This window comes from Diadema setosum, chromosome 8, assembly GCF_964275005.1.
Source record: "Diadema setosum chromosome 8, eeDiaSeto1, whole genome shotgun sequence".
In the NCBI taxonomy this organism is placed as follows: domain Eukaryota; kingdom Metazoa; phylum Echinodermata; class Echinoidea; order Diadematoida; family Diadematidae; genus Diadema; species Diadema setosum.
Genome location: NC_092692.1, coordinates 20,049,592 through 20,073,868, shown reverse-complemented (window position 1 = coordinate 20,073,868; position 24,277 = coordinate 20,049,592). Strand labels below are relative to the sequence as shown.

Genomic DNA, 24,277 nt, shown 5'->3' with positions numbered 1-24,277 from the left:
GTAAAGTATAGAATTACCATGCGTTTATGATGCTTCAAGAGAGTTTATGCATTCGGTAACACCAAAAATTTAATATCTAGGCCTACTCAAACTTTTGACAGCACTTTTGAAAGTATTAAGAGCACCACAATCAGTCGTTAATGATTATGTATCTACAAAGGTTTATATACGAAGAAATGTTTATTCAAAATGATGTTGAATGATCCGAATTAAATATGTTGTCAAAGATATAACTAGTTTGTATTTTTTCTGCTCCATGTAGTTGATCGATGTGTTCTACTGTTTATATAGGTTTTTGTTTTGTTTTTCCTGTGGGGGGGGGGGGAATCATGTAGGGCCTATGTGGTAGAACACTGAGTGTCAACGCTGAAGAGGCTTCCCTGGGTAAAGAAGACCTTTGTCATATGACTTGTAATGATTATGTTCCCACGTTAGGGGCCCTTACATTATGACTGACGATTTAAAAGACATTGCATGGGAAACATGCATGTCATGCTGAGTCAAGGGAAAGTTCACTCTAATGTCTTTGAAATGAATGGGTGGATCCGAGCAATTTAAAGAAAAGTAGGCTTAGTTATATCGAAATATAATATGACGCTTGTTGAGTGTCTCAGCATGAGTTGCTCATACATCTAAATTACGGGAAGAAAAAAAAAACATAAAACAAGACCAACAACAACAGCAACAAAAGTTGGCTAAGTAAAAATTTGAAATGCCATCAAAAGACTCGTACACTGTGTGAGTGCCTTTCTCCTCCCAGGTCACCACGAAAACCATCAAAGCTGCGGAAACGTGTACAGTGTTTATGTATGACCGCGGGAATGACCGACCATTCACACTGTGCACTGTACTGTACGTTACATTACATCACACGACGATGGGGCAAGCGTAGGCTAGGGTTACGCAACTGACGCAAGTTCATACATTATTGAGCCGCTAGTAAGCAAACCGCGCCGCTCGCTTCGCAGCTAGCTAGCGCTGTATTGCATGCTCCGACTGCCTAAAATAAGTGTAGGCCCTATGTAAAGACAGACTCTCTTTGATGATGGAGACTACAAATGGACCCAAAAGCACCCGCATCGCAATAGTTGGCGGTGGATTGGTAAGTGACATCATTCTGAGTATTGTCTTATAGATTTATAGGACGTAAAATGGAGCCGAAGGTCTCGTGTGTGAGAGAGTCACAACTCATCATGCACGTGAAAAAAGATCCCGTTTCATTCATTCATCGCAAAGAGTCCCGCCTCCTGGGACCCCGTGCATGCACGGAAGACCAGCTTAGCACAGCTGAATGTGGGCTATCCACACGATCCAGGCACCACCAGCCATCTTCTCAGATGGAAAATGAACAAAGGTCCTGAAAGGCCGGACATCGTGAACACAGTGTGATTTTAGTGTGTGTAAACCACTGTAAATTTACTGACGTTATTGTTAGATTGATCGAAGGAGACACGACTTTCTACAATTGACTTGTAGGCCCTACTGGCAGAATGATGCACGATGCATATGACTCTAATGTAATGAGTAGGCATTGGCAATTGCTGAACCAGGGTCCATGGTCCAGGGATTGGGAGGTCTCACTTTCCTGGTAGAACTTGGCAGAGAGTTCTACCCTAGGCAAGGTATCAAGTACACATACACATACACTATACACAGCCCTGTCGCTGTACACAAGTGTCACAACAGGGCTGTACCTGCTGGAGGCCACGTACGCAATCTTTTTACACTCCAGGGCGCCAACACTATTCTGAATTTACTACACCATATTTGTTACTCAGACTAGATCTATGTAGGATGAAAACTTTATCTATTAACCAAGCTTCCGTCTTTAGCTATCAATGTTGACATACAGATTCCACAACTTACCGAAAATGAAGCCTTTTTTAATCTTATCGTAAACAGCAGACATGATTCGAAATGTCAGCGCAGCACTGCAAAATGGTGGGCAATATTAGGGGGTGCTGTCGACCGTGCGGGCAGTACAAACTCTAGCAGTGCAATTTGCATCGTTCAAAGCTGGAAAGGATTTATTTTGAATTGCCCAGCGATGATCAGCATTCCGGTTTAAAAGTGGACTTTTTGCTCAGTGTACAGCGTAAGGGCTCACTATGGACTGATAATACCATGCTCATAAGAAGCATTTCAGTTCACGTGAGTGATTCGTAAAATGTGTGATAAGAATGTAGAAATTTTCAACAGTTTTGTTGTGTGGCCTTGTTTGAGGGTCTTTAGTAGACTGGTGTACATCAGAGCTCGTCGGATTTTAGATTTGAAAACTTCAACTACTTGGCCTCCTGAGGATGAATTTTATAGTAAAAGATGAAGAAATGTGAATTTCACAATAAATTATCATCTGGTTTTCACACGTTAGCAGATATGATTTCACGAAATGGCAATCTTTCGTATTCCTTACTTGTGGAGTACCTCAGGGTAGTGTCTGCAGACCCACATTGTTTGTTACGAATCTATGACCTACCTCATACCTGGGCCCTGTTGCATAGAAATATGCAGTCAAACCCAAGTCAGAAAATCAAACATAACTTGGGTATCAGCCAATCAGAACTGAGTATTCAGAGCCTTATTTTTGATTTTCTGACTTGTGATCTAAGGTATAATGCAACGGGGCCCTGGGCCCTGATTGCATGAAAAAAGGCAATCAAAACACACGTTACAAAAATCAAGCGTGAGTTTGGTATCAGTCAGTCAGAATTGAGTATTCAGAGACTTATAAATTATGTTTGAGATCAACTTTTATGCAATACTAGGGCCCTGAAGTGGTAAACAGCAGAGTAAAGATCTACATAAATGCAAATGACGAAAAGGTAAACAGAAAAATCAAGCTTGAAAAGATTGGACAATGTAAAGACTTATGGATTTCCCATAGACACTCGCGCGAATATACTCCGGACTCGTCCTCAACAGGATAAATTACTATGTGTTTCCAAACAGAAGTAAAGTACAAAATAAGCTGCCTGGTACTTAATATTACTAAGTGTACTTTTGGGTGGCATTATGCAGCCAAATAAATCGAAACCACCCTCTTGTCCATACGCATATACAACGTTGTACACCACTTTCTCTCGAAAATCAGCCCGTTGTTTGTGAGGATCCATTGTGACACAATACATTTTTGTTTAGTGTTTTGTTTTATATCAAATTTCAGCATGTGAATTTATTCTTCTTTATGCAGGTTGGTGCAATGCAGGCATGCTATATGGCTCAGAGAGGCTACACAGTGGATCTCTTTGAAACAAGAAAAGGTGAGGGTGGTGTACATTGTATATAATTTTGGGTGCAAGCAATTCCACTATAAACCTATTTACTTAATGGAACTGATAGAAACTGCAGTCTGAATGCCGTCAGCATTTTGTGTATTGTTCTTTTCTCTTCTTTTTTTTTTTGGGGGGGGGGCTAGGGGCCATTTAGGGGAGAACTACATGTATTTAAGTGAAATCTTGCAATTGTTCACCTTGTGGTATCTGGCATGTGTTCAGTTTTTAACATAGTTCAACTTGAAAACTGGTGGGGCCCAAATGTTTCCAATCACAATCAGCCAATATTTGTGATATGTCATCTATTTATTCTTTTGTGGAAAACCGGGGGCTTTTTGAATGGCTTTTTTTTTTGGGGGGGGGGGGTGGAGGGAGGAAAAGGCAATGTTCAGCAGATGAGCACTAGACCTGTAAGTCTACTGTTCCATTATTGTGATCAAGGTATCAAATGAAGGTTCTGAGTGGTTACACATCGTACATGACTGATTAAATTTAAATCCGTGGAAGAGTGTTATGGTAATTTAATTGTGGCCATTTTTTTATTATTGTGTGTGTGCCAAGCTGAAAACAGAGCTTTACATTCACAAACCATATTTGTCTTATGTCATCTCTTCAAGAATGAATTGTAACTTTATTTTCTCACAGTCAAGGCAGCTCAGCTTTCCAATCAAATTGGGGTATATGCAGTACATGTGAATTCAGCGAATGCAGAAAAATTATCAAAACTATCAATGAAGTTTGAGGAAAGTTTGAGCAGTCATTCAGAAGTTAAATGAATTCTGAAAGTTTTAGTTTTAAATCCATGTGACATCAGTGCTGAATACAATTGTAGGAAAGCTACAACAACTTAGATGCCACAATGTTAGTGAAATGACAGTAAGGGAGAATATAGAGAATTCCTCTAGATTTCACTTTCATTATAAATACACTTTTTGTCAACTTCATGCTGACATACTTTTGAAAAGGTTGATATCATTCATCTTGACTTCTGAAATAGGTACAATCATGGATTGTAATGTGGGTCAATCCACGTCAAATCAACCAATTTTCAGACAATTTGTAACCCGACCCCCTTCAATTTTCTTTAAACTCGCACCAAATGTGCCCCTAAGTGTCTGACGGAAGTTTCTGAAATATTTTGCCCCAAGGTCAAACGGTTGCTAAGATACGGCCTCCCATAGCAACCAATGCGTGGCCAAATAACCGAGTTTAAATAAAATTTGCTATTTTTGATTGACTGCTGCAGCCAAGTTAGATGAGATACATTGCTCATTTTCTGTAAACTTGAAGAACATTATGATGCTAACATGCACAATATGTTACGGCACGGATCTGACATTCGGTTATTGCGCAAGAGGTCACCGAAAATGGCGTTAAGCGTCAACGTTAATGTTTTTGGGTGCATGTTTGGAAGCTGATAACTTCAAAATTCAATTAGCTTAGAACCCAATATTATGCGTATATAGAGACTCTCACTTGCTCTACACACCTACCAAAAATCGGCCAAAAAGTATGCTCCATTTTCTTGAAGGGCGCCCTCAAAGTTGGCTTTTTTCAAAAAGTTGCCAAGTTCAAGGTCACAAATCACCACTCATCCCATCGAGGAGTGACACCAATTTTTGTGTATTGATAGACATTTACCTATATTTTCATGGGTTACCAAAAAACTTTTGTAACCAGAATGTTTAATAGCTTTTTTATGCATTTGAAAATGGTCGTAAACACCCAAAAATCGACGTAAATTAACATATAGGGTTTTAAGCATATTTCAAATGGTGATAAATCAGAGATGAAGTGCCAAGACACAATGGTATCTTCTGTGATGATAGTCTGTAACTAGTACTAAAAGGACATACATCACAAATTGTTTTGTCTTATTGGCAATGACCTTGAGAATGCAGCTGAAAATCACAAAAAACAGTAAATTGCTCAATTTTCCGTGACCATAATGGTGCTAAAGTGTGTTTACATCAATTTTTAGTTGTGTGCCATTTCAGTACTCATGGTGACTTTAAGCTGAAAACTGCTAATCATGTTCCATTTCTATTCTATTTCAAGCTACAAATAATATTTGAAGTCATCTCCAGATATTTTGAACTTGACATTGTTCTGAACACAGTATGTAAATTCCTTAATATTAGCATTATTTCCAACACACAAGTGATTTACAACTTTGTACACCATTTCAAACTTGAATTTCTCTCAGACAGAATGCCTGATCATATTTATATTTACAGTACTGGTAGTCTGTAATGAGAATTTAGAGGATGTAGTATCAACTTATTTGTCTCAAAGACTTTGACCTTGAAAATACAGCTTAAAATCATAAAATCAATATTCGTTCAAATTTGCAATACACACTTTAATTAAAAATGGTGTTTACAGCGACTTTGAATTGTGTGTAATTGTTAATATCAATGATGTGTTTTACAGCCTATTAGATTGCTAGTTATTTTCCCTTTTGTTCCACTTGAGCTGCAAATAATATCAAAAGTCATATGTACATATCATTTGACCTTGACCTTATTTTAGAATAGCCATAATGCCTCAAAATGAGCATATTCACCACACATTGAGCACTACAGCACATTTCAAAATTGATTTTCTCATAGACAGAATGCCTAGTCATGTTGATATTTGCACTAAAGGTAGTCTGTAATGGGTACTTTGAGGATCTATGATGCTCAGTGCACACACTTACAGTAGTGTCCAATTTATCCAAGTTGTATGCCTATAGAAAATGGATGCATAATCACCATTAGCATTTTAGCCATAAAAATAGAATGATCAAAAGAACAAATTTCAAGACTACTTCCATCCTAATAATGTCACTGACTTTGAATTTCTGGTTCTGAATTTCATACACTAGGCATTCTGTCGAGAAAATCAATTTTGAAATAATGTTGTAGAGTAGTATCTTATGTGTGTTGTGAATATATTCTTATGCTCAAAGGCATTTATGACTGTTTTTAGAATAATGTCAAGGTCATATGATTTTTGATATCATTTTTGGCTCAAAATGGAACAAAAGGAAAATTACATTTGCAATTATCAGCTGTAACTCATCATCAATATAAAAATCATACACAATTCAGAGTCACTGTAAACACCAGGCTCTAATAATGTGTATTGCAAAGTATTTTGAACGATTATTGATTTTTATGATTTTCAGCTGTATTTTCAAGGTCAACGTCTTTGAGACAAATAAATTGATACTACATCCTCTAAATTCTCATTACAGACTACCAGTACTGTAAATATAAATATGATCAGGCATTCTGTCTGAGAGAAATTCAAGTTTAAAATGGTGTACAAAGTTGTAAATCACTTGTGTGTTGGGAATAATGCTAATATTAAGGAATTTACATCTGTGTTCAGAACAATGTCAAGGTCAAAATATCTGGAGATGACTTCAAATATTATTTGTAGCTTGAAATAGAATAGAAATGGAACATGATTAGCAGTTTTCAGCTTAAGATCACCATGAGTACTGAAATGGCACACAACTAAAAATTGATGTAAACACACTTTAGCACCATTATGGTCACGGAAAATTGAGCAATTTACTGTTTTTTGTGATTTTAAGCTGCATTTTCAAGGTCATTGCCAATATGTCAAAACAATTTGTGATGTATATCCTTTTGGTACTAGTTACAGACTATCATCACAGAAGATACCATTGTGTCTTGGGACTTCATCTCTGATTTATCACCATTTCAAATATGCTGAAAACCCTATACGTCAATTTACGTCGATATTTGGGTGTTTACAACCACTTTCGAATGCATAAAAAAGCTATTAAACATTCCAGTTACAAAAGTTTTTTTGGTAACCCATGAAAATATAGGTAAATGTCTATCAATAGACAAAAATTGGTGTCACTCCTCGATGGGACGAGTGGTGATTTGTGACCTTGCACTTGGCAACTTTTTGAAAAACGCCAACTTTGAGGGCGCCCTTCAAGAAAACGGAGCATACTTTTTGGCCGATTTTTGGTAGGTGTGTAGAGCAAGTGAGAGTCTCTATATATACATAATATTGGGTTCTAAGCTAATTGAATTTTGAAGTTATCAGCTTCCAAACATGCACCCAAAAACATTAACGTTGACGCTTAACACCATTTTCGGTGACCTCTTGCGCAATAACCGAATGTCAGATCCGTGCCGTAACATATTGTGCATGTTAGCATCATAAAGTTCTTCAAGTTTACAGAAAATGTGCAATGTATCTCATCTAACTTGACTGCAGCAGTCAATCAAAAATAGCAAATTTTATTTAAACTCGGTTGTTTGGCCACGCATTGGTTGCTATGGGAGGCCATATCTTAGCAACCGTTTGACCTTGGGGCAAAATATTTTAGAATCTTCCGTCAGACACTTGGGGGCACATTTGGTGCGAGTTTAAAGAAAATTGAAGGGGGTCGGGTTAACACCATTGGTTGATTTGACGTGGATTGACCCATGTAAGTCATGTCTTCTTTCAATGTGCTAGAAGAAATGGAAATATGTTGCTCTGTGTATGTATAGATGAATTTATTTCAATTCACTCAGAAACAACAGAACAAAAAATATGTATTTTTACATGCTTATAACAACATGATTTACATAAGAAAAAACTACAAACATAACAGGGAATTCTTTTCATGAATTACAAATAACAGAGACAAAATGTAATACTAAACTGTAGTGCAAGATGATACAGTGCTGTAATCACAGTGGAAATTTAGGGATCTGCTATAAAATTTGGCTTGTAAATCATGGACCCCTCATGAGAGAATTATAGAATTAATTAATGTGTTTATCAAATGCATTCATGAAGATTCATATGAACATGTATATTTCCATCCTTTTTTCCTCTGTCTCCCTCTCTCTATGAAAATCTACTTGAGACAGATTTTGTTTTCTGCTGTGCAATGTAGCCCTTTATTACTGTTTTTGTTCAAGGCCTCGCCCAATTTTTAACCTGTTAAGGAAGAGTCCTGAGTACATTTGTATACTTGGGCAGGTGTCTATTGGAAATGCGTGATGCAGCAAAATAAAACCGTCCTCAATGAGTTAAGGCTTAAACACTTAAAAATATTTGTGGCAATTCCATGTGCATACCCGATAAGTGTATCCATAGATGAAATGGCAATTATTCTCTTTTCTGTGTGCTTTTCACTTTTTTGCACAGATATTCGGCAAGCAGAACATGTTGTTGGCCGCAGTATCAACCTGGCCCTGTCTGTGAGGGGGCGCTCTGCACTGCGCCACATTGGGCTGGAAGATGAGGTCTGTTTACAATTCCATTGTTGTTGTTAAGAAACTACATTTATTGTTGGTTTTCCTTCCCCATCCCCCCCAATGCCTGTACAGTGTCGGGGTGATCGTTAATGGCCCCGTTAATGCGTTAACGATTGGGGCGATCATTAATGGGCCGTTAACGATCGCCCGACACTGGACAGGCATGCTAACCTGGAAACATCAAACTGCACATTACTTGAATATGAGACCATTCTGATGCAAATAATTTTCACACAACAATAGATACATAATGTACTCTTAAATTAATCCCACAAGGATTGGAACAATCATTCCCCAGCATTCCCACTGATTCCCTCTGATCAGTTTCTAGCCATCCCCTTTAACCAGAGTTGCCAACTACTTTGCTTTAAAGGTAGGGAATCCCATTTGCATGCCTCAAGTGAAGAGTTGTATAAATACAGTGGTATGTTGAAGAGTATCATTTTAGAAACTCCCATAAAGTATTGAAAGTGGAAGGTAACATTTAGTACATTTTTATTGACCGTTAGATTTTGAATTGAATTTTTTTCGGGGCTCACCGTAAATTCCAGTACATTACTAGGCTACCTTTGCAGACCCATGCTCTGCATGTGTGTCCATCATGTATATTTTGTGCAGAAAGTTCATCAAAACTTACAAACATTTCTATATACATTCTTGCCACACACTCTATATGTTATTACATCAGCTCTTATACTTTTAGATTTGTGTTTATAGATAAAAAATACAGAAGACTGCAACAAAAAGGCTTAAGTGTGGCTGACACACAGAACTACTGGGTAGTTGAGTTTTGTGCATTATTCAAATTGTAGATAACTGTTGACTTCCAAATTTCTCAGCAGTGGCCTAAACAAGTCCCCTGAGGTTCATATTTATTGTTTTGCTGCATTTTGGGAGGTCTGTAAAAGGTATCCCCTACCTCTGATAATATATGATGTTGTTTTTTTTTTCTCTCATAAAAACTTAATGAAAATGCTAAAATCTTACTTTTTTTTTTATCTGTCGACAGGTTGTCAGATCAGGAATCCCAATGTATTCTCGTCTCATCCATGATGTTGATGGAAAGAAGAATGCTCAACCTTATGGAAAGAAGGGGGAGGTCAGTACATTTTTTTTTTTTCTCATTGATTATCTTTACTTCTTTATGTGAGAAGTGACTGTTATTACCAAAGATTACTAATGCTCATTGCCATGTAAAGATTTGCTGTTTTAGAGTGAAAATTGGCTATGTAGGTGCAGATTCTCTTTCAGTGGTCATTTAAGAAAGATAATATAATGTTTTGATGTGAGTTGTGAATGTGATGAGAGAGTTTGAGATGAGGTTTTCTTTATATGACAGTCAAAATTGTTTCTTTTGTTGACTCTAATTTTAGGAGTAGAGGCAAATTACATTGTGATCTGGGGTGTGCACATTGCTTTGTAAGTTTAAAAAGGATTTGAAGTCCCAAGTCATGAAGAATGCTGATTAGTTAAAAACACATCTTGGTTCATTATCTCAACATATTTTGATGCTAATTGATATTATGCCATAATATTCTTGTTGTTGTTTTCTCCTCTGTATCTCAATTTCACCTCTTTCTCCTCACCCCCCCCCCATCTTCTCCCCCCCCACTCTTTTTTTGTACTGATTAATAGGCAATTCTGTCTGTTGATAGGAGAAAGTTGAATGAGCTTCTTTTGACAGGTGAGTGGTTATCTTCATTATGTAGACTTTTACATATCTATAAAAGTATAAAATTTGATGCAAAACTAGGCATTGCAATCATTGGCACCGCTTGCTACTGGAATTTTCATTGAATACTGCATACGCCATATATTTTGATAGCGAGTCTGATTTTTTTTTGTGAATCAGGACTTCCCGACAGTTTTGCTAGTAGCTAAATTCATGATTGTGAAGTACAGTCACTGAATGGAGAAATGTTTGTATGCACCACACATTCATGTTTGGACCAAAATTGATGTTTTTGCGTGTTTTTGAATTTGCAAATGGCACCCGACTGGCAAAATTTGCAAAAATAAAAACCTTGCAAAATATTCGGCGTATACAGTAAGAAGAAGGGGTCACCATCTAGCTGTTAATGCACTTCATTGATGGGCTCTGCATATTATGAATCATTCATCTTTCTGTGATACGTAGTTTCATTTGAGAGAGTTGGAAATCTAATCATCATCTTTTTCCCTTTGCATTTTCTTTCTTAGGTGTATATAAAAGAAAAAGAGCCTGTGTAAATTTTATGGAGGAAGTGCAGAGTTATTGCGCAAGATGTTGAGGGGGGCAGATTCTGCCCCCTCCCGCCCTTTTAGGGTTAACACATCTAGTTTCAGAAACCAAATTTGAGCCGTTGGATGCTGCTTTACTACTCATTACTAGTATTTTAGATACTTTCTACATAGATCAGTGGGCACACCCAGCTCTCCAGAGCAAAGAGTTCAATCTCCCAACCTACTTCTGTTGTTCCTCCACAGGGCCATTATCTCTCCCAAAGGGTTTTATGCCGTTATGAATCTTAACAAATTGTGCCTGGGCGTGAGTATAATGTCCTCTACCATGCACATGCCAAAAGGAGGAATTCACTGGTCTCTTTTGTAGAAACGCAGACAGATTTCTGAACCGTGACCATTGTAGGAGACCCAGTGGCTGTGTCAGGAGACACTCGAAATCAGTAGTGCATATGTGTATGCACCCTTCATGGACGATGTAGCATTTCTTTTATTTCAAACTGCTGAGTTCCACCAACGTAGAAACGCAGACAATAAGACCCAGGTCTGAGAGGAGGGGGTTGGGATGGTATTTTATGAGTTTGAATGTCATGAGAGATGGATGGCAGAGTTTTGTGTTTGTTTGTTTGTTTGTTATTTAACTATCTTTGGCCTTGTACCAGATGATATGAAAGATGTCAAACTTGAATACTAGATCACAATTCGTCGTAAGATTTACTGCTGCCTTCATGTACAAAGATGTAATATATCAGTAAAGTGTGGCAAGTAGAAGCAGCTTATTCTATCTGTGCAAATCCATTCGTTTGTATAAATCTGTGGGCACAATTTGTGAGTATTGTATTTTCAGTGGTTTGTTGTGAGTGCATAATGAATCATTATGATCTACTGTGATTATAGTACCATGTGATGTTTACAGTACTTCCGACAGTGTTGATTGCAAAGTGAAACATTGCATGCTTGATACCTGATGTTAAAGGGGTGGTATAGTTTTTGTTGAGATAGGGGATTCAGATTTTAAGTTTTTGCAAAATAATTAGAAACCACTAAGGAGAGATTAAAGAGCATGCACTTCTGAGAGGAATTCAAAGTTGATGAAAATCAGTTTTGAAATGGCTGAGATATCCACGAACAGAGTAAAACAAAGTGGTCCTAATGAAAGGTTGATATAGGTCCCACCTTTTATCAGGACCTCTTTGTTTTTGAATATCTCAGCCATTTCAAAATCAGTTTTCTTCAAAATAAACTTTTAATTCCTCTAAGAATTGTATGCTCTTTCTTATTATCTCACAAAAAGTTGGAAACATGATTGAAGCCCCATCTCAAACATTAAAGGGGCTGTACAGTACTGGTTGAGGTGGGGATTCATGTTTTTTTACATTCCTAATTGAGATCATGAGAAACCTCTCATGAAATATGAAAGAGCATGTAATCTTAAGAAGGATTCAACGTTTATTTGATGAAAATTGGTTTTCAAATGGCTTAGATATCCAAAAAAGTGATAATAATAAAAGACTACATGCCCCAACTTTATTAGGATCTCTTTGTTTCACCTTGTTTTTGGATATCTCGGCCACTTCAAAACCGATTTTTATCAAATAAACGTTTGATACCCCTTAGAATTGCATGCTCTTTGACATCTCATAGAGTGGTTTCTGAATATCTCGCAAAATGTTAAAAGCTAAATCCTCACCTCGACCAGAACTGTACACACCCACAGCAAACATGGTTTGACTTCTGGCATTATCAATAGAGTTTGTACTGTAAGGCACTGCTTTATGGATTTCAATTTTCAGAAGAATTTGGTATCATTGTAAAGTCATTCCGTACTTTGTACATCACTTCAGCTGCTGAGAAACAGGATAATGTGACCTTGCACTTTGAGCACAAACTGACACGGATGGACCTCGATGATGGGCTGATGTTCTTTACAGAGTGAGTCTAATCTTGCATCACCATTTTTTGTCTCGCCCACCGGAGGTGAAGGCGAGACTAAGGGATCCAAATGTCGTCCGTCCGTCGTCTGTCCGTCGTCCGTCCCTCGTCCGTCCGTCGTCCGTCACAAATGTTAAAGTTTACCTGCAAGACTCTCTTATGATGCATAGCTTGGCAACTGTTACAGCAATGGCAGCCAAAATTGGGTGATAGAAGCACCAGGGGTATCTTCATGTTATGGTGTTGTCGGAGGTCATGTGATGATGTCAAAGGTCATTTGAGGTCATATATTAAAGAGTATGTGCAAGACTCTCTTTTTAGCTCACCTGAGCCAAAGGCTCAAGTGAGCTATTGCGATCGCCCTTCGTCCGGCGTCCGTCGTGCGTCGTGCGTCGTCCGGCGTCTGGCGTCCGTCGTGCGTAAACTTTTTACATTTTCATCTTCTTCTTGAAAACCCCAAGACATCCCTAGGGGGTTAGGATCTCATTTTGTTAAAATGGGCACCATGCCCCACCCAGGGGGGCCCCCGGGGGGGGGGGGGGGGGGGCCCCAAACCCCCCAAAATGAAGGAATCTTTAAAAATCTTCTCTAGAATCAGAAGTTATAGAGCTAAGATAATACTGAGTGAGTACATTAATGACTGTAGTTTCAAGTTTGTTCATAGCAGATCCAGGGGTGCCCCTCTTGGCAGCAGGGGATGGGGTTAGGAAGGTCCAAATGGGGGCCTGAATTGTACATTTTCATCTTCTTCCTAAAAACCTCATGATGGATTTTCGTCAAACTTGGCAGGTAGCATCCCTAGGGGTCAGGATCTCAATTTATCAAAGTGGGCACCATGCCCCGCCCAGTGGGCCCCAGGGGGCCCCAATCCCCCCAAATTAAGGAATCTTTAAAAATTTTGGCCCTTATTGTACATTTTCATGTTCTACTTGAGAATGCCTGGTCAAATTTTAGTAGAGCTGTGAATAATTTACATTAGCGACTGCGTGAAAGGTGAACTTGCGATACTCAGATGAGCGCTAGACTTGTCTATTCTTGTCTATGTTAAAGTTTACCTGCAAGACTCTCTTTTGACAAATAACTTCACATAAGTTGCTTGGATTACAACCTAACTTGGGTCATAGATGCACTGGGGGTACCTTCATGTTATGGTGCCGTTGGAGGTCGCAGGATAAGGTCAAAGGTCATTTGAGGTCATACGTTAAAGTTTACATGCAAGACTCTCTTATCACACATAACTCAGCACATGTTGCTATAATGGCAATCAAACTTGGGTGATAGTAGATGTCTCTTGGGAAGTTGAAGGTAACCACATGGTCAAAGGTTACAGATGGGTCAACGAACTTTTAGGGCCCAATGTTAAGTTTTTAGGGCGCATTTCATTTATGGCTCATAACTTTTGATCTCTTTGTCCGTTTGTGACCAAACTTGGATGGTAGATGTCCCTTGGGGAGTTAAAGGTCATCACAAGGTCAAAGGTCACAGAAAGAGGTCAACAAATTTTTAGGGCCCTATGTTATGTTTTTATGGCACGTTTCGATTATGGCTCATTACTTTTGATCCCTTTGTCCATTTGTGACCAAACTTGGATGGTAAATGTCCCTTGGGGTGTTGAAGGTCACCACAAGGTCAAAGGTCATAAGCAGGTCAAGTAACTTCTGGGAGTTATAAAAAATATTAATTCCTTGTACGCGAATGAGCGAGACACAATTTGGCACTTGCCTTGTCTTTAATATCCAGCCCACAGCGAAAAAAAGTTTGGAAAGACTCCACGTATCAAGGGTTGTGTAATGATCTACAAACATATTATGTAGCAAGGAAGGGTACTCAATGTCAGAGCCATGTGGCATTTCATTCATTGTCACAGAAAAAAAAAAGTTCTAAAATTATTCAGCAAATCATGAATGTACATTGTATGGATCACATCATCAGCTTGCATACATTGTGGATGCTAGTTCTTGTCAGCAACTGTTAAAATTTGCTGTATGTTCATTTGAAAAGTTTCATGTGAGTCTGTGCATAGGATGTACTACTTGCATGCATTTACTCTGTATCGTTTCTTGATCAGTGCGCTGTACAATGTACCCCCCATATGTAAGTAACTTCTGTGGATTATTTCCCTTTTGTTAGAGAACTTGCCAGTGACAGGTCCATAATGCAATGGACAGTGTCACCTACATGTATGGCAGATACACTAGTTAGCCGTGTTTAGCATACATCCTGAAAGGCCCAATTATAAAAGTTTCAAGAAATGTTTTGTTGATGTTTTTGTATCCTGTCTTTAGCAGCTAAAGACTGACACTCTGTATCCTTTCTGAAATCAATGCTGTGGTATGCTCCTTTTGCATTAAAGGGAAGATAAACCCCAAGATTAATGTGGATTGAGTGAAAGCAGCAACATTAGTAGAACACATCAGTGAAAGTTTTAAGAAAATCGGACAATCGATGCAAAAGTTATGAATTTTTAAAGTTTTGGTGTTGGAACCGCTGGATGAGGAGACTACTAGCGGTTATGACGTATGAGTGGACTACAATATCAAGAAAATATAAAGAAAATACTACAAAAATCCATTTTTCATGAAAATTACAAATTCCATCAACTTGATATTGACATATGTTAAGGGTAGCAATTATTCCCCCTGCTTTCTGAAAGCGATTGGTCCACTGCTCTTTCATAATTCCAGAAAAGTGAATTTTTGTTAAATATCCTTTATATTTTCTTTGTATTGTTGTCCACTCATACGTCATATCCTCTAGTAGTCTCCTCATCCAGCGGTTCCAACACCAAAAATTTAAAAATTCATAACTTTTGCATCGATTGTCCGATTTTCTTCAAACTTTCACTGATGTGTTCTACTAATGTTGCTGCTTTCACTCAATCCACATTGCTCTTTGGGTTTACCTTCCCTTTAAATAAATCCTTTTGCCATTCTTATCTCTTCCCTATGAATCATCTGCTTCTTCAGCAAAAATGGCCAGGAGGTGAAAGCACAGGCAGACCTTATCTTCGGCTGCGACGGGGCCTACTCGTGCGTCCGTCGACAGCTGATGAGAAAGACACTGGTAGATTACAATCAAGAATACATTCCACATGGCTATATGGAGCTCTGTGTGCCCCCAAAACCTAGGACCAATGAGGTTAGTTCCAGGAAATGCATGTGTATCATTGAACCAGCTTAGTAAAAGCAGATAGTGTTTTTATACATACCTGGGGTATGCGATATTCAAAGTCAACATTGATGTTATTTTGCGGAAATATTGCAAGAATGAAAGACCTTTTTCACACTGTTGAAAATTAATTTTGAGATTTGAGGCCTTGTCACACCGCTTGATGATATAGTTGTATGCATTTCCTGTATGCTTATGTATGTTTGTACAAAGGTATGTGTGTATGAATGTACAGCTGTACAGTGTTTGTACATATTGAACCTATGCATAGTATAAAATTTACACATTTATGCATGATATTTACTGATAAGAGAGGGGGTAACTGCCCCTCCCTCCCCCCCCCCCCAACTGCCTCAAGCTTCTTTTGACAATGCACTCTGTAGGCATTTGTCTGCTTATGATCAAAGCTGAGATTGTCCTGCTCCTTGAGGATATGAAGGAGCTGCATTGTAGTCACATTTCCCTGTGTCGTTCATGCCTTGGATCCCATTCATACCCATTGATCGTCACTCTCTGCAACATGTCTATGCAGCACAACATGGAGATCAACCACCTGCACATCTGGCCGAGGAACACGTTCATGATGATCGCCCTTCCGAACCTCAACGGCTCCTTCACCCTCACCCTCTTCATGCCATTCGAAGAGTACGAGAAGATCAGCGCGGCGGGCGAGGCAGGAGTCATCGAATTCTTCGAGCAGTACTTCCCTGATTCCATAGAGAAGATCGGAGTCCAGAACCTCAAGGACACATTCAACAGCAGCAAGGCATTGCCCCTGGTCTCCATCAAGGTAATGTATGGCAAGCCTTTGCCATAGTAGTATTTAAAGGAGACCTCCGGATGATTTTCAGACTTTTACATTTGAACAACTATAAATCAGTTATACCGCGTACAGAGTTTCAGAATTTGTAGTGATTGGGTTCAGGAATAAGAATGTTTGCAAAATTTACAACAAATTGCCATGAACAAGGATGATGACATGGCAGCCGCACCATAAGAATGCATGAGTTGGGACTCAAGGAAGCAAAACAAAAGAAGATGGCATGCATACATTTTACACAGGTGAACTTGTTAGGCAAGTGGTATTGTAATGGAATTACACTGCTACATTTCTGAAATATGTGAGGCTCCTATGTCATCAACACTGTTCAGTGTAATTTGTTAAAGATTTTTCAGAGTATTGTTTCTCTGCTCAAGGACCACAATCAATTCCACAAATGTATACATGGAGCTGTCGATTTATGCAGTACATGATGTGAAATTATGAAAATCATCTGGAATGCCCCTCTAAGGGTCAATCATCAACCATTTGAATTTGTGTTATGGTTGTAAATTAGAATCCAAAGTCTTGTGGTCTGGACAGAGATGAAATGTAGGAGGATACTCAGACCTCCCAACCATTCTGAATTTGGAGGAAAGAATCTGAACTTTGACCATTCCCAGCTCTTGTTTCAATAGGAGTTTCCTAGTTTTCTTTAGAATTTTACTACACACTCTTATGGGAACTGCTTTTTCTTTCCTACTTTTGAGCCAAATCATCCCTTTTTGTCAGTTTGAAAGGTTTGGAGGTCTGGATGTTGTTATTATTCGATCTTTGTTTGTGGTGCTTTTTTTCTGTTTTGACAAGGCTGATGTGGTCTCTGTCTCATCTCATGGCCAACTTCATTGAGAAACTAGAAATGTCGGTACGGCGACTGGTGTATGCCTCCGCCATAATACATGGTTCTCCTAATAGGTCTATAGTACAATGTCTTGATAATGTGTGATGACAGTTTCACACAATTGGCAAAATATTAAAATGACATGTTTGCCACAAATGTGCTGAATGTTCACTTTCCTAGAACTAGGTTCAATTGGATGAATGATTAAAACATCAGAGTGCAGGTATTTGGGGGAACTGATGATTTTCACTTGACTTTTGACCCTTTTACAAGTTTATGCATTGAGTAATTTTCAAGGTATTGAGAAAAAGTATAATTTCAGTATCAAATGGTAAAATAGTATTATCGAAACCTGGCCTTTGACCTTTGACCCCACAGTTCCAAAGAGAATCGCTGTTAGGTAGAACATGCATAAATATGTAAGTTTCATGACAATACCTTGAGTTATTTTTGAGATATGGAGGAAAAAGTGCAATTTAGCACTTTCACTTGACCTTTGACCTTTTGACCTTTGACCTTTTGGCAAGAAACTTCCCACAGAATATATATTGGGTTATACATGTATACATCAAGTTTTTAAAAAAATCCTTCAGGCATTGCATAAATATAAGGAAAGTAATTATATTTTGAGGAGTTGACCTTGACCTTTGACCCCTGACCTTTGACCCATGACCCCCAACTTCCCTAGATAATCACTGCCCATCGGTACAAGCATATATACTAAGTTCCATGAAGATACCTTGAACCATTTGCGAGATATGGAGAAAAACATGAAATTTCAATTTTTTTTTCACAAAATAACCTGTGACCTTTGACCTTTGACCCTGTGACCCTAAAATCCACACAAAGTATCATCCCCCAAGGATATACCCTCATACCAAGTTTGATGCAAAACCACTACACGATTCTTGAGATATCGACAAAAACAAAATGGGACGGACGGACGTACATACGGACAGACGGACGACCCGAAAACATAATGCCTCCTGCCACTTCGTTGGCGGAGGCATAAAAAGTTATGAATGTAAGAATTCAGAGAGGGTATTACAACTTTTTCAAACAATAATTCTGAAACAACAATGAGCTTAAATGGAAATTGATGTTTTACTTTACCTTCTAGAACACTGGCAACGAATATTCCTGAACTCTATCCATTCACATTGACCCCACTATTAAAACTTCATTCATTGAATTGTAGAAAAAGTGTGAAATAACTGTTTGTGTTTATTTTTAACGTTCACCAGAAGGAGCCATAACTTGTACAACAGACTGAGGTCCAAGGCTTTGGAAACAAAAAAGAGAGGATTGTTGTAGAATATTAGAACAGTTAGGACAGCAAAATCAAGAAAGACCCGATCAGGGGGGGGGGGGGGCATTTCATGAAGCGTTTTGGTCGGATATTTTTCTGACAAACTGTTACAAGCTACTGAAATCCTTGCATCTGATTGGCTGAGAGCAAATTTAACTTTGTGGGACAAAATGCTTCATGAAATGCCCCCAGGTCTTCAGTATCAGTACAAGTTTCATTTCTGGTGAGAATCAGATAGTCATCACACTATTTGCATAGATGAAGCTTCAGTGATGTCTGAAGGCATCCAAGACAGAGCTACGAGTGCTGAAAAGCTGCACATTGGCCTCTGCTCATCTGGCTGTGTTCTTTGCCTTTCCCCCCCAATGTGTACAGTGCTCGCCATACCACTACAAGGACAAGGTTGTTATCTTGGGAGACGCTGCCCATGCTATGGTGCCTTTCTATGGACAAGGCATGAACTGCGTAAGTCAGTCACAACATGAAATCATGTTGTGGTTACTCTAGCTCTTATGTGCCATGGTGTATTAAGCCATCTGTGCATCACATTGTGCTTTAAATAGACTTCAATGCTTAGCGTCTTTGGAAAACATTCTTTTTTGTTAAAGCCGTATACTGAGCTAGTACTACATGATTTGATCTTATGCCTGTGAGACTCACTTGCACTGAACAAGTGGACAATGTTTTTATGTGATGAGTCCTATTGAGTGACTCTATACTGTTCATAGCTTATAGCTTAGTTTGAGTGTTTCCTTGAACCCTGTTGCCTGTGGAGTCATACACTTTGTTACTGACGGTCCCGCAGAGGACGTTTGATTGTAAGTCAAGGCGAATTTTATGCTCCTTCATTCTTTTATTTTTTAAGTACAATGAAGGAAGAACAGGTTTCTTTAGTTCTGGACAAAGAGTAAAGGGGTATCTCTTTATTAAACAGAATGTTTGGATTCGAGTTGATGAAATTCTTGCATTGAGTTGCTTTTATTTCAACCGATTGACAAATCGCCCTACATTGACGAAAAGTAGCACCAATGAAGGCAGAATTTTAGTAGTAGCCATGATAAAAAAATAAAAAGATCGTGAGCATACTTACTCAGGCCGGATTCAAACCAACAACCTCCTGATAACCGGACAGGTGTCTTATCCTACTCGATGCAAGCAACTCCTAGATTATATACATTTTGTGAACAAATACGCAGTACCCACTGCATGCTATAAAGATGAGTACCAGCACTGTTTGTCAGGCAGAAACTTGGTGATCTAGAGTTTAAGTGGTGATGTAAAGATAATATTTCACATTTCAGTTGCCAAACAACAAGAGGAGTTATGAGGTCATCTTATTTGCAGAAATTATATCATAAATATCCCAAATTTTTCTTATTTTCATCTGATTTTGATGGCAATTTCTTTGTTCTCTTTGCCAAGTAGTACTCTTCTGTTCTGTTTACATAATTGTCTATGTTTTTATTCTTCTTTTTTTCTTTTTTTTTCAGGGATTTGAAGATTGCTTGGTTTTTGAGGAGGTAATGGAGCAGTTTAATGGGGACTTCAGTAAGTCCAAAGATCATTGCATCCTTTACTAACATTGGGGTTTGCCACAGTATACATCCATTTTATACCTGTCACTTTGCCTTCATTGTGTTTGATGACATTGTGCGGTCATTTACGATTGAGATATGTGGGGCATCGCCTACATTCAGCATATTTTGTGATGTTTGTTAGTGAGAAGACAACTGTACAGTGTATAAGCCAAATTTGGGGCAAGGTCTTTACTTTCGCAAATTTGCAAGTCCGGTGCTATTTGTGAATTTAAAAACATGCAAAAACATTGACTCTGATCCCACCCACGAAATCATCAGGAAGTCCTGATCTGTGGAAAATGAGAATGATCACGATAGGTCAAGTTAAAAATGACTATTGTGTGGTCACCATACTCCAGGTAGAAATGTCACTTCTAGAGCCATAACTTCAACTACAAACATAAGTGGGTAATATTACCTGGTAAGAAGGATAGAAATGAATCAACAGATGTTGCTTGAAACGTGAGTGACTCAAATGAAGGGTGATCAGGTTCAAAGGTCACCTTGGACTGTCACTATTTGCCTTAACTACACAAACTGCTTGCTGCTTCTCTTTGCACTCACCTCTTTCTAGCTCCTTTCAAGGACTTCATACACATGGTCCTTACCACAAACCTTTCTTCCCAAATTCTAGATTGTCACATGATTCTATGAAAGGTGATATTATTTGTTACCACAGATGCAAATTAGATGAAGCAACTGGTTAATGTTTTACAGCTCTCTTTGGTTTTACATTAATCCATTGAGTTCAGGCTGATTTTTGCTACAACACGCATTTCCCATACACACTTGCCCAAGTATACTCGGGACTCATCCTCAACGGGTTAAGATCGATACACATAGACCACCTTCTCAAGCAGCACATTCTAGTTTGATTTGCAGAGTGCATTAACATTATAACAAGTTGAAACGACCTATGACCTCTTATGTCTCCCCTTTACAGCCAAGGTTCTGCCCCACTTTTCCAAGTTCCGAGGTCCAGATGCCCAGGCAATGTGTGATCTAGCAATGTACAATTATATCGAGGTGAGTTTGTGAGACAGAACCAAACACTGTATACAAAAGTACTCTCTTTATTAGTGTACAGCACTTTCGGGCACACAGTTATTATACAAATGACGCACAGGTCTGAGTGTGTCAGTCGGAATTGTGTGCATAAGGTAACTATGGAATGCTTAACCCACGAGGCGAAGCCGAGTGGGTTTAGGCTAAATTCCATAGTTACCGCATGCACACTATATTCCAACTGACGCACGAAAAGACGTGCATCATCTGATTTATAGAATGGGCAATTTTCTTGTCAAAAACCTATTTTTCTATCGTGTTACCCGATGACAAAATTACTGGATGCATTTCCTTTTGGCTTGCCGTAAACGGGCATGCATACCCGTGCTTACCGTTTTTACTGGATGCATGGCCAGCCATGCATCAGTTTTTACTGGATGCATGGCCAAGCTGAGTGCGCGAACGCTTGCTTTAGTGCGCGAACCTTTGTTACAAGTACGCTTACTCTTGCCAAATGCGCGATAACATGTTTACCACTGTGACTCAGCATGCGGCCAGTAAAAATGAACACATAGCTCTCGACCAATCAGATCGCAGGATTCTCGCTACCCATTCTATAATATATGTGATGCATCATCACAAAAGCCATATACTGTCGGGAAAATGTTAAATTGCTTTTTGGTAGATATGAATTCATTAGATGCTTAGCTTTCAATAGATACAATATAATTTGCCCTACTTCCATAGTACACAAAAATACTTTAAAAATAAAAGAATCAAAGTTACGCTGTATAGAACTGTGTAGGTTACATTGCCCAAATCGACTTTACTTGCATTTTTCTTCCTTTTATTATCTCCGATGGGTTACATGATAATGCACCACATATATTCATACAATGTATGATGTGCTGATATGAGACCATTCTGACACAACACTCCGACATGCAATAATCACATTGGCAGCCTCACGCAAGATAAGCAACCCATGGTGTCATAGAACTGGCTTTATCCTTAATGACATTGCATATTTTTTATGTGTGCTTTTTTCTATAATTTTGATCTTCTTACCAGCAACTTACACAATGTGTATACAGGGACCTCCGGCTACACAGTGAATTGCACAACACAAGAAAAATTTAACGTCTGCACCATGTCAATTTTGTCCTGCAAACACCTTGTACTGGACTGGCGAAGTCTTTACTGTTTGAGTGACAAACTTTCAGATATGTGTGATGCAGTTTAATTTGAGAGTTTTAACAGATTCTATGAAAGTTAGGGCAAGAGATCCTCACAAAAGCAAGCATGTTGGGTACCACATTGAAGCACATGCTCATCCTTGAAAGGATGACCATCCCAATTATTCAAAATCTTGTCCCAGGTGCTGTCATTCCACGCAACAGAACTGTCTGATTAAGTTGCATTATGACTTCAAATGCAGCAAACATTGATTTGGTACGATACTTTTCTTTCACCTTTATAGATGAGGGCGCTGGTCAATTCCCGCTGGTTCCTCTTCCGCAAGAAGGTTGATCGTCTGTTCAACTGGCTGCTCCCTTCCAAGTACATTCCTCTTTACTCCATGGTGACCTTCAGCCGCATCCGATACCACATCGTCATCAACAAATGGCGCAAGCAAGACAAGGTCAGAAGTGATGCTGGACTAGTAGTCCAGGCATGCAGCTGTCGGGAGAAATGACCCCATGATCAGCCTATCTGTCTTTACCCGTTGAGGATGGTTTGATTTTGCTACAACACGCATTTCCCATAGACGCTTGGCTGAGTATACTTGCGACTCCTCAATGGGTTAAACCAGTATCGAGCATTAATTTTATGTTTGTAGTCAAGCTTTCAGTAAATCACCAACATTTCAATAGGGAGGTGATTTGGCTCAGTTGGTAGGGCATCTGCCTCCCAATCCTAATGACCCAGGTTTGATTCCATAGTCTTTCAGGGCAATGTTGTTTGTAATTAAACTGTCCCCTCTAGTAAGAGGCAAAACACTTGGTCCCTTGGATAGAACATTAAGTGGAGGTCCCGTGTATGAGAGAGTCACGACTCATGCACATACAAAATTGCACTGTATTTATTCATTGCCTAGAGCAGAGTGCTAACCCGGGGAAGTGGCCACCTACCTACAAGAAAAGCGGGCGAATTATGCCGACCCCCGTGATTGGCATGATAAAAGAGGTGACTACCTATAGTCGGCAAACGATATCAATGAGGCATGCTGTTACAAACAAGAAAATGAAATAGACCAACTTTGTATCACTTTATGAAAGGGGGCCCATGATTGATAGCTCATAATCTTCCAATATTACTTTATCTGTAATCGTGCGAACAGAGTCTCTGAACTGAAGAGTGTGACACTGCTGAAGGAAAACCCTTTGCTTTTGTCCTCCTTTCAGCTGGTGAACAGTGGCCTCATCATGCTTGCCTCCCTCGTGGCCGGTGGTGCGGCTGTCCTGCTGTGGAGTAGACCGAACCTGGAGCTGCAGAAGATGGTGGGATCTCTGGTGCAGAGATGGCTGTGATGTCCAAGGGTTCTCAAGATGGATGTTCACGTTTTACACAACATGTCAGCAGCACAAAACATATTTCTGAGTACCGGACTTACTTTTTTTATTGTATAAACACGCCATCTCCTCTGTGTGTTTTATTCTCTTTGAGCTTAGTCCAAACTTGAATCATGGTGACTCAAAATTTTATACTGTCGTGCATCATTTGAGTTTTATCCTACTTAACCAATTCCTTCCACAATTCTCCGAGAGCCTTTGATGCCCCCAAAGGACAATCCTTTGCACATCAAAAAAGAATGGACAGGTTGGTAATGTGTGAAAGCAGTCAGGCAGTA

The 24,277-nt window shown here is 39.0% G+C and overlaps 1 protein-coding gene across 1 annotated transcript; it reads left to right on the top strand.

The window, feature by feature from the left end:
* Positions 1-1,042: 1,042 nt before the first annotated feature.
* Positions 1,043-23,957, top strand: LOC140231576 (kynurenine 3-monooxygenase-like). Its single transcript, XM_072311721.1, has 13 exons — positions 1,043-1,102; positions 3,191-3,260; positions 8,445-8,542; positions 9,564-9,653; positions 10,190-10,238; positions 12,619-12,706; positions 15,673-15,844; positions 16,407-16,664; positions 19,220-19,309; positions 20,335-20,392; positions 21,365-21,447; positions 22,907-23,068; positions 23,832-23,957. Exons 1-13 carry the CDS (start codon positions 1,043-1,045, stop codon positions 23,955-23,957), a joined length of 1,404 nt encoding a protein of 467 aa, XP_072167822.1.
* The last annotated feature ends 320 nt before the right edge of the window (positions 23,958-24,277 follow it).

Coding starts and splice junctions, on each gene's coding strand:
- LOC140231576 (XM_072311721.1), top strand. CDS start 1,043: ATGATGGAGACTACAAATGGACCCAAAAGCACCCGCATCGCAATAGTT. Junction 9,654..10,189: donor CTTATGGAAAGAAGGGGGAG/GTCAGTACATTT, acceptor ACTGATTAATAG/GCAATTCTGTCTGTTGATAG. Junction 23,069..23,831: donor AATGGCGCAAGCAAGACAAG/GTCAGAAGTGAT, acceptor TCCTCCTTTCAG/CTGGTGAACAGTGGCCTCAT.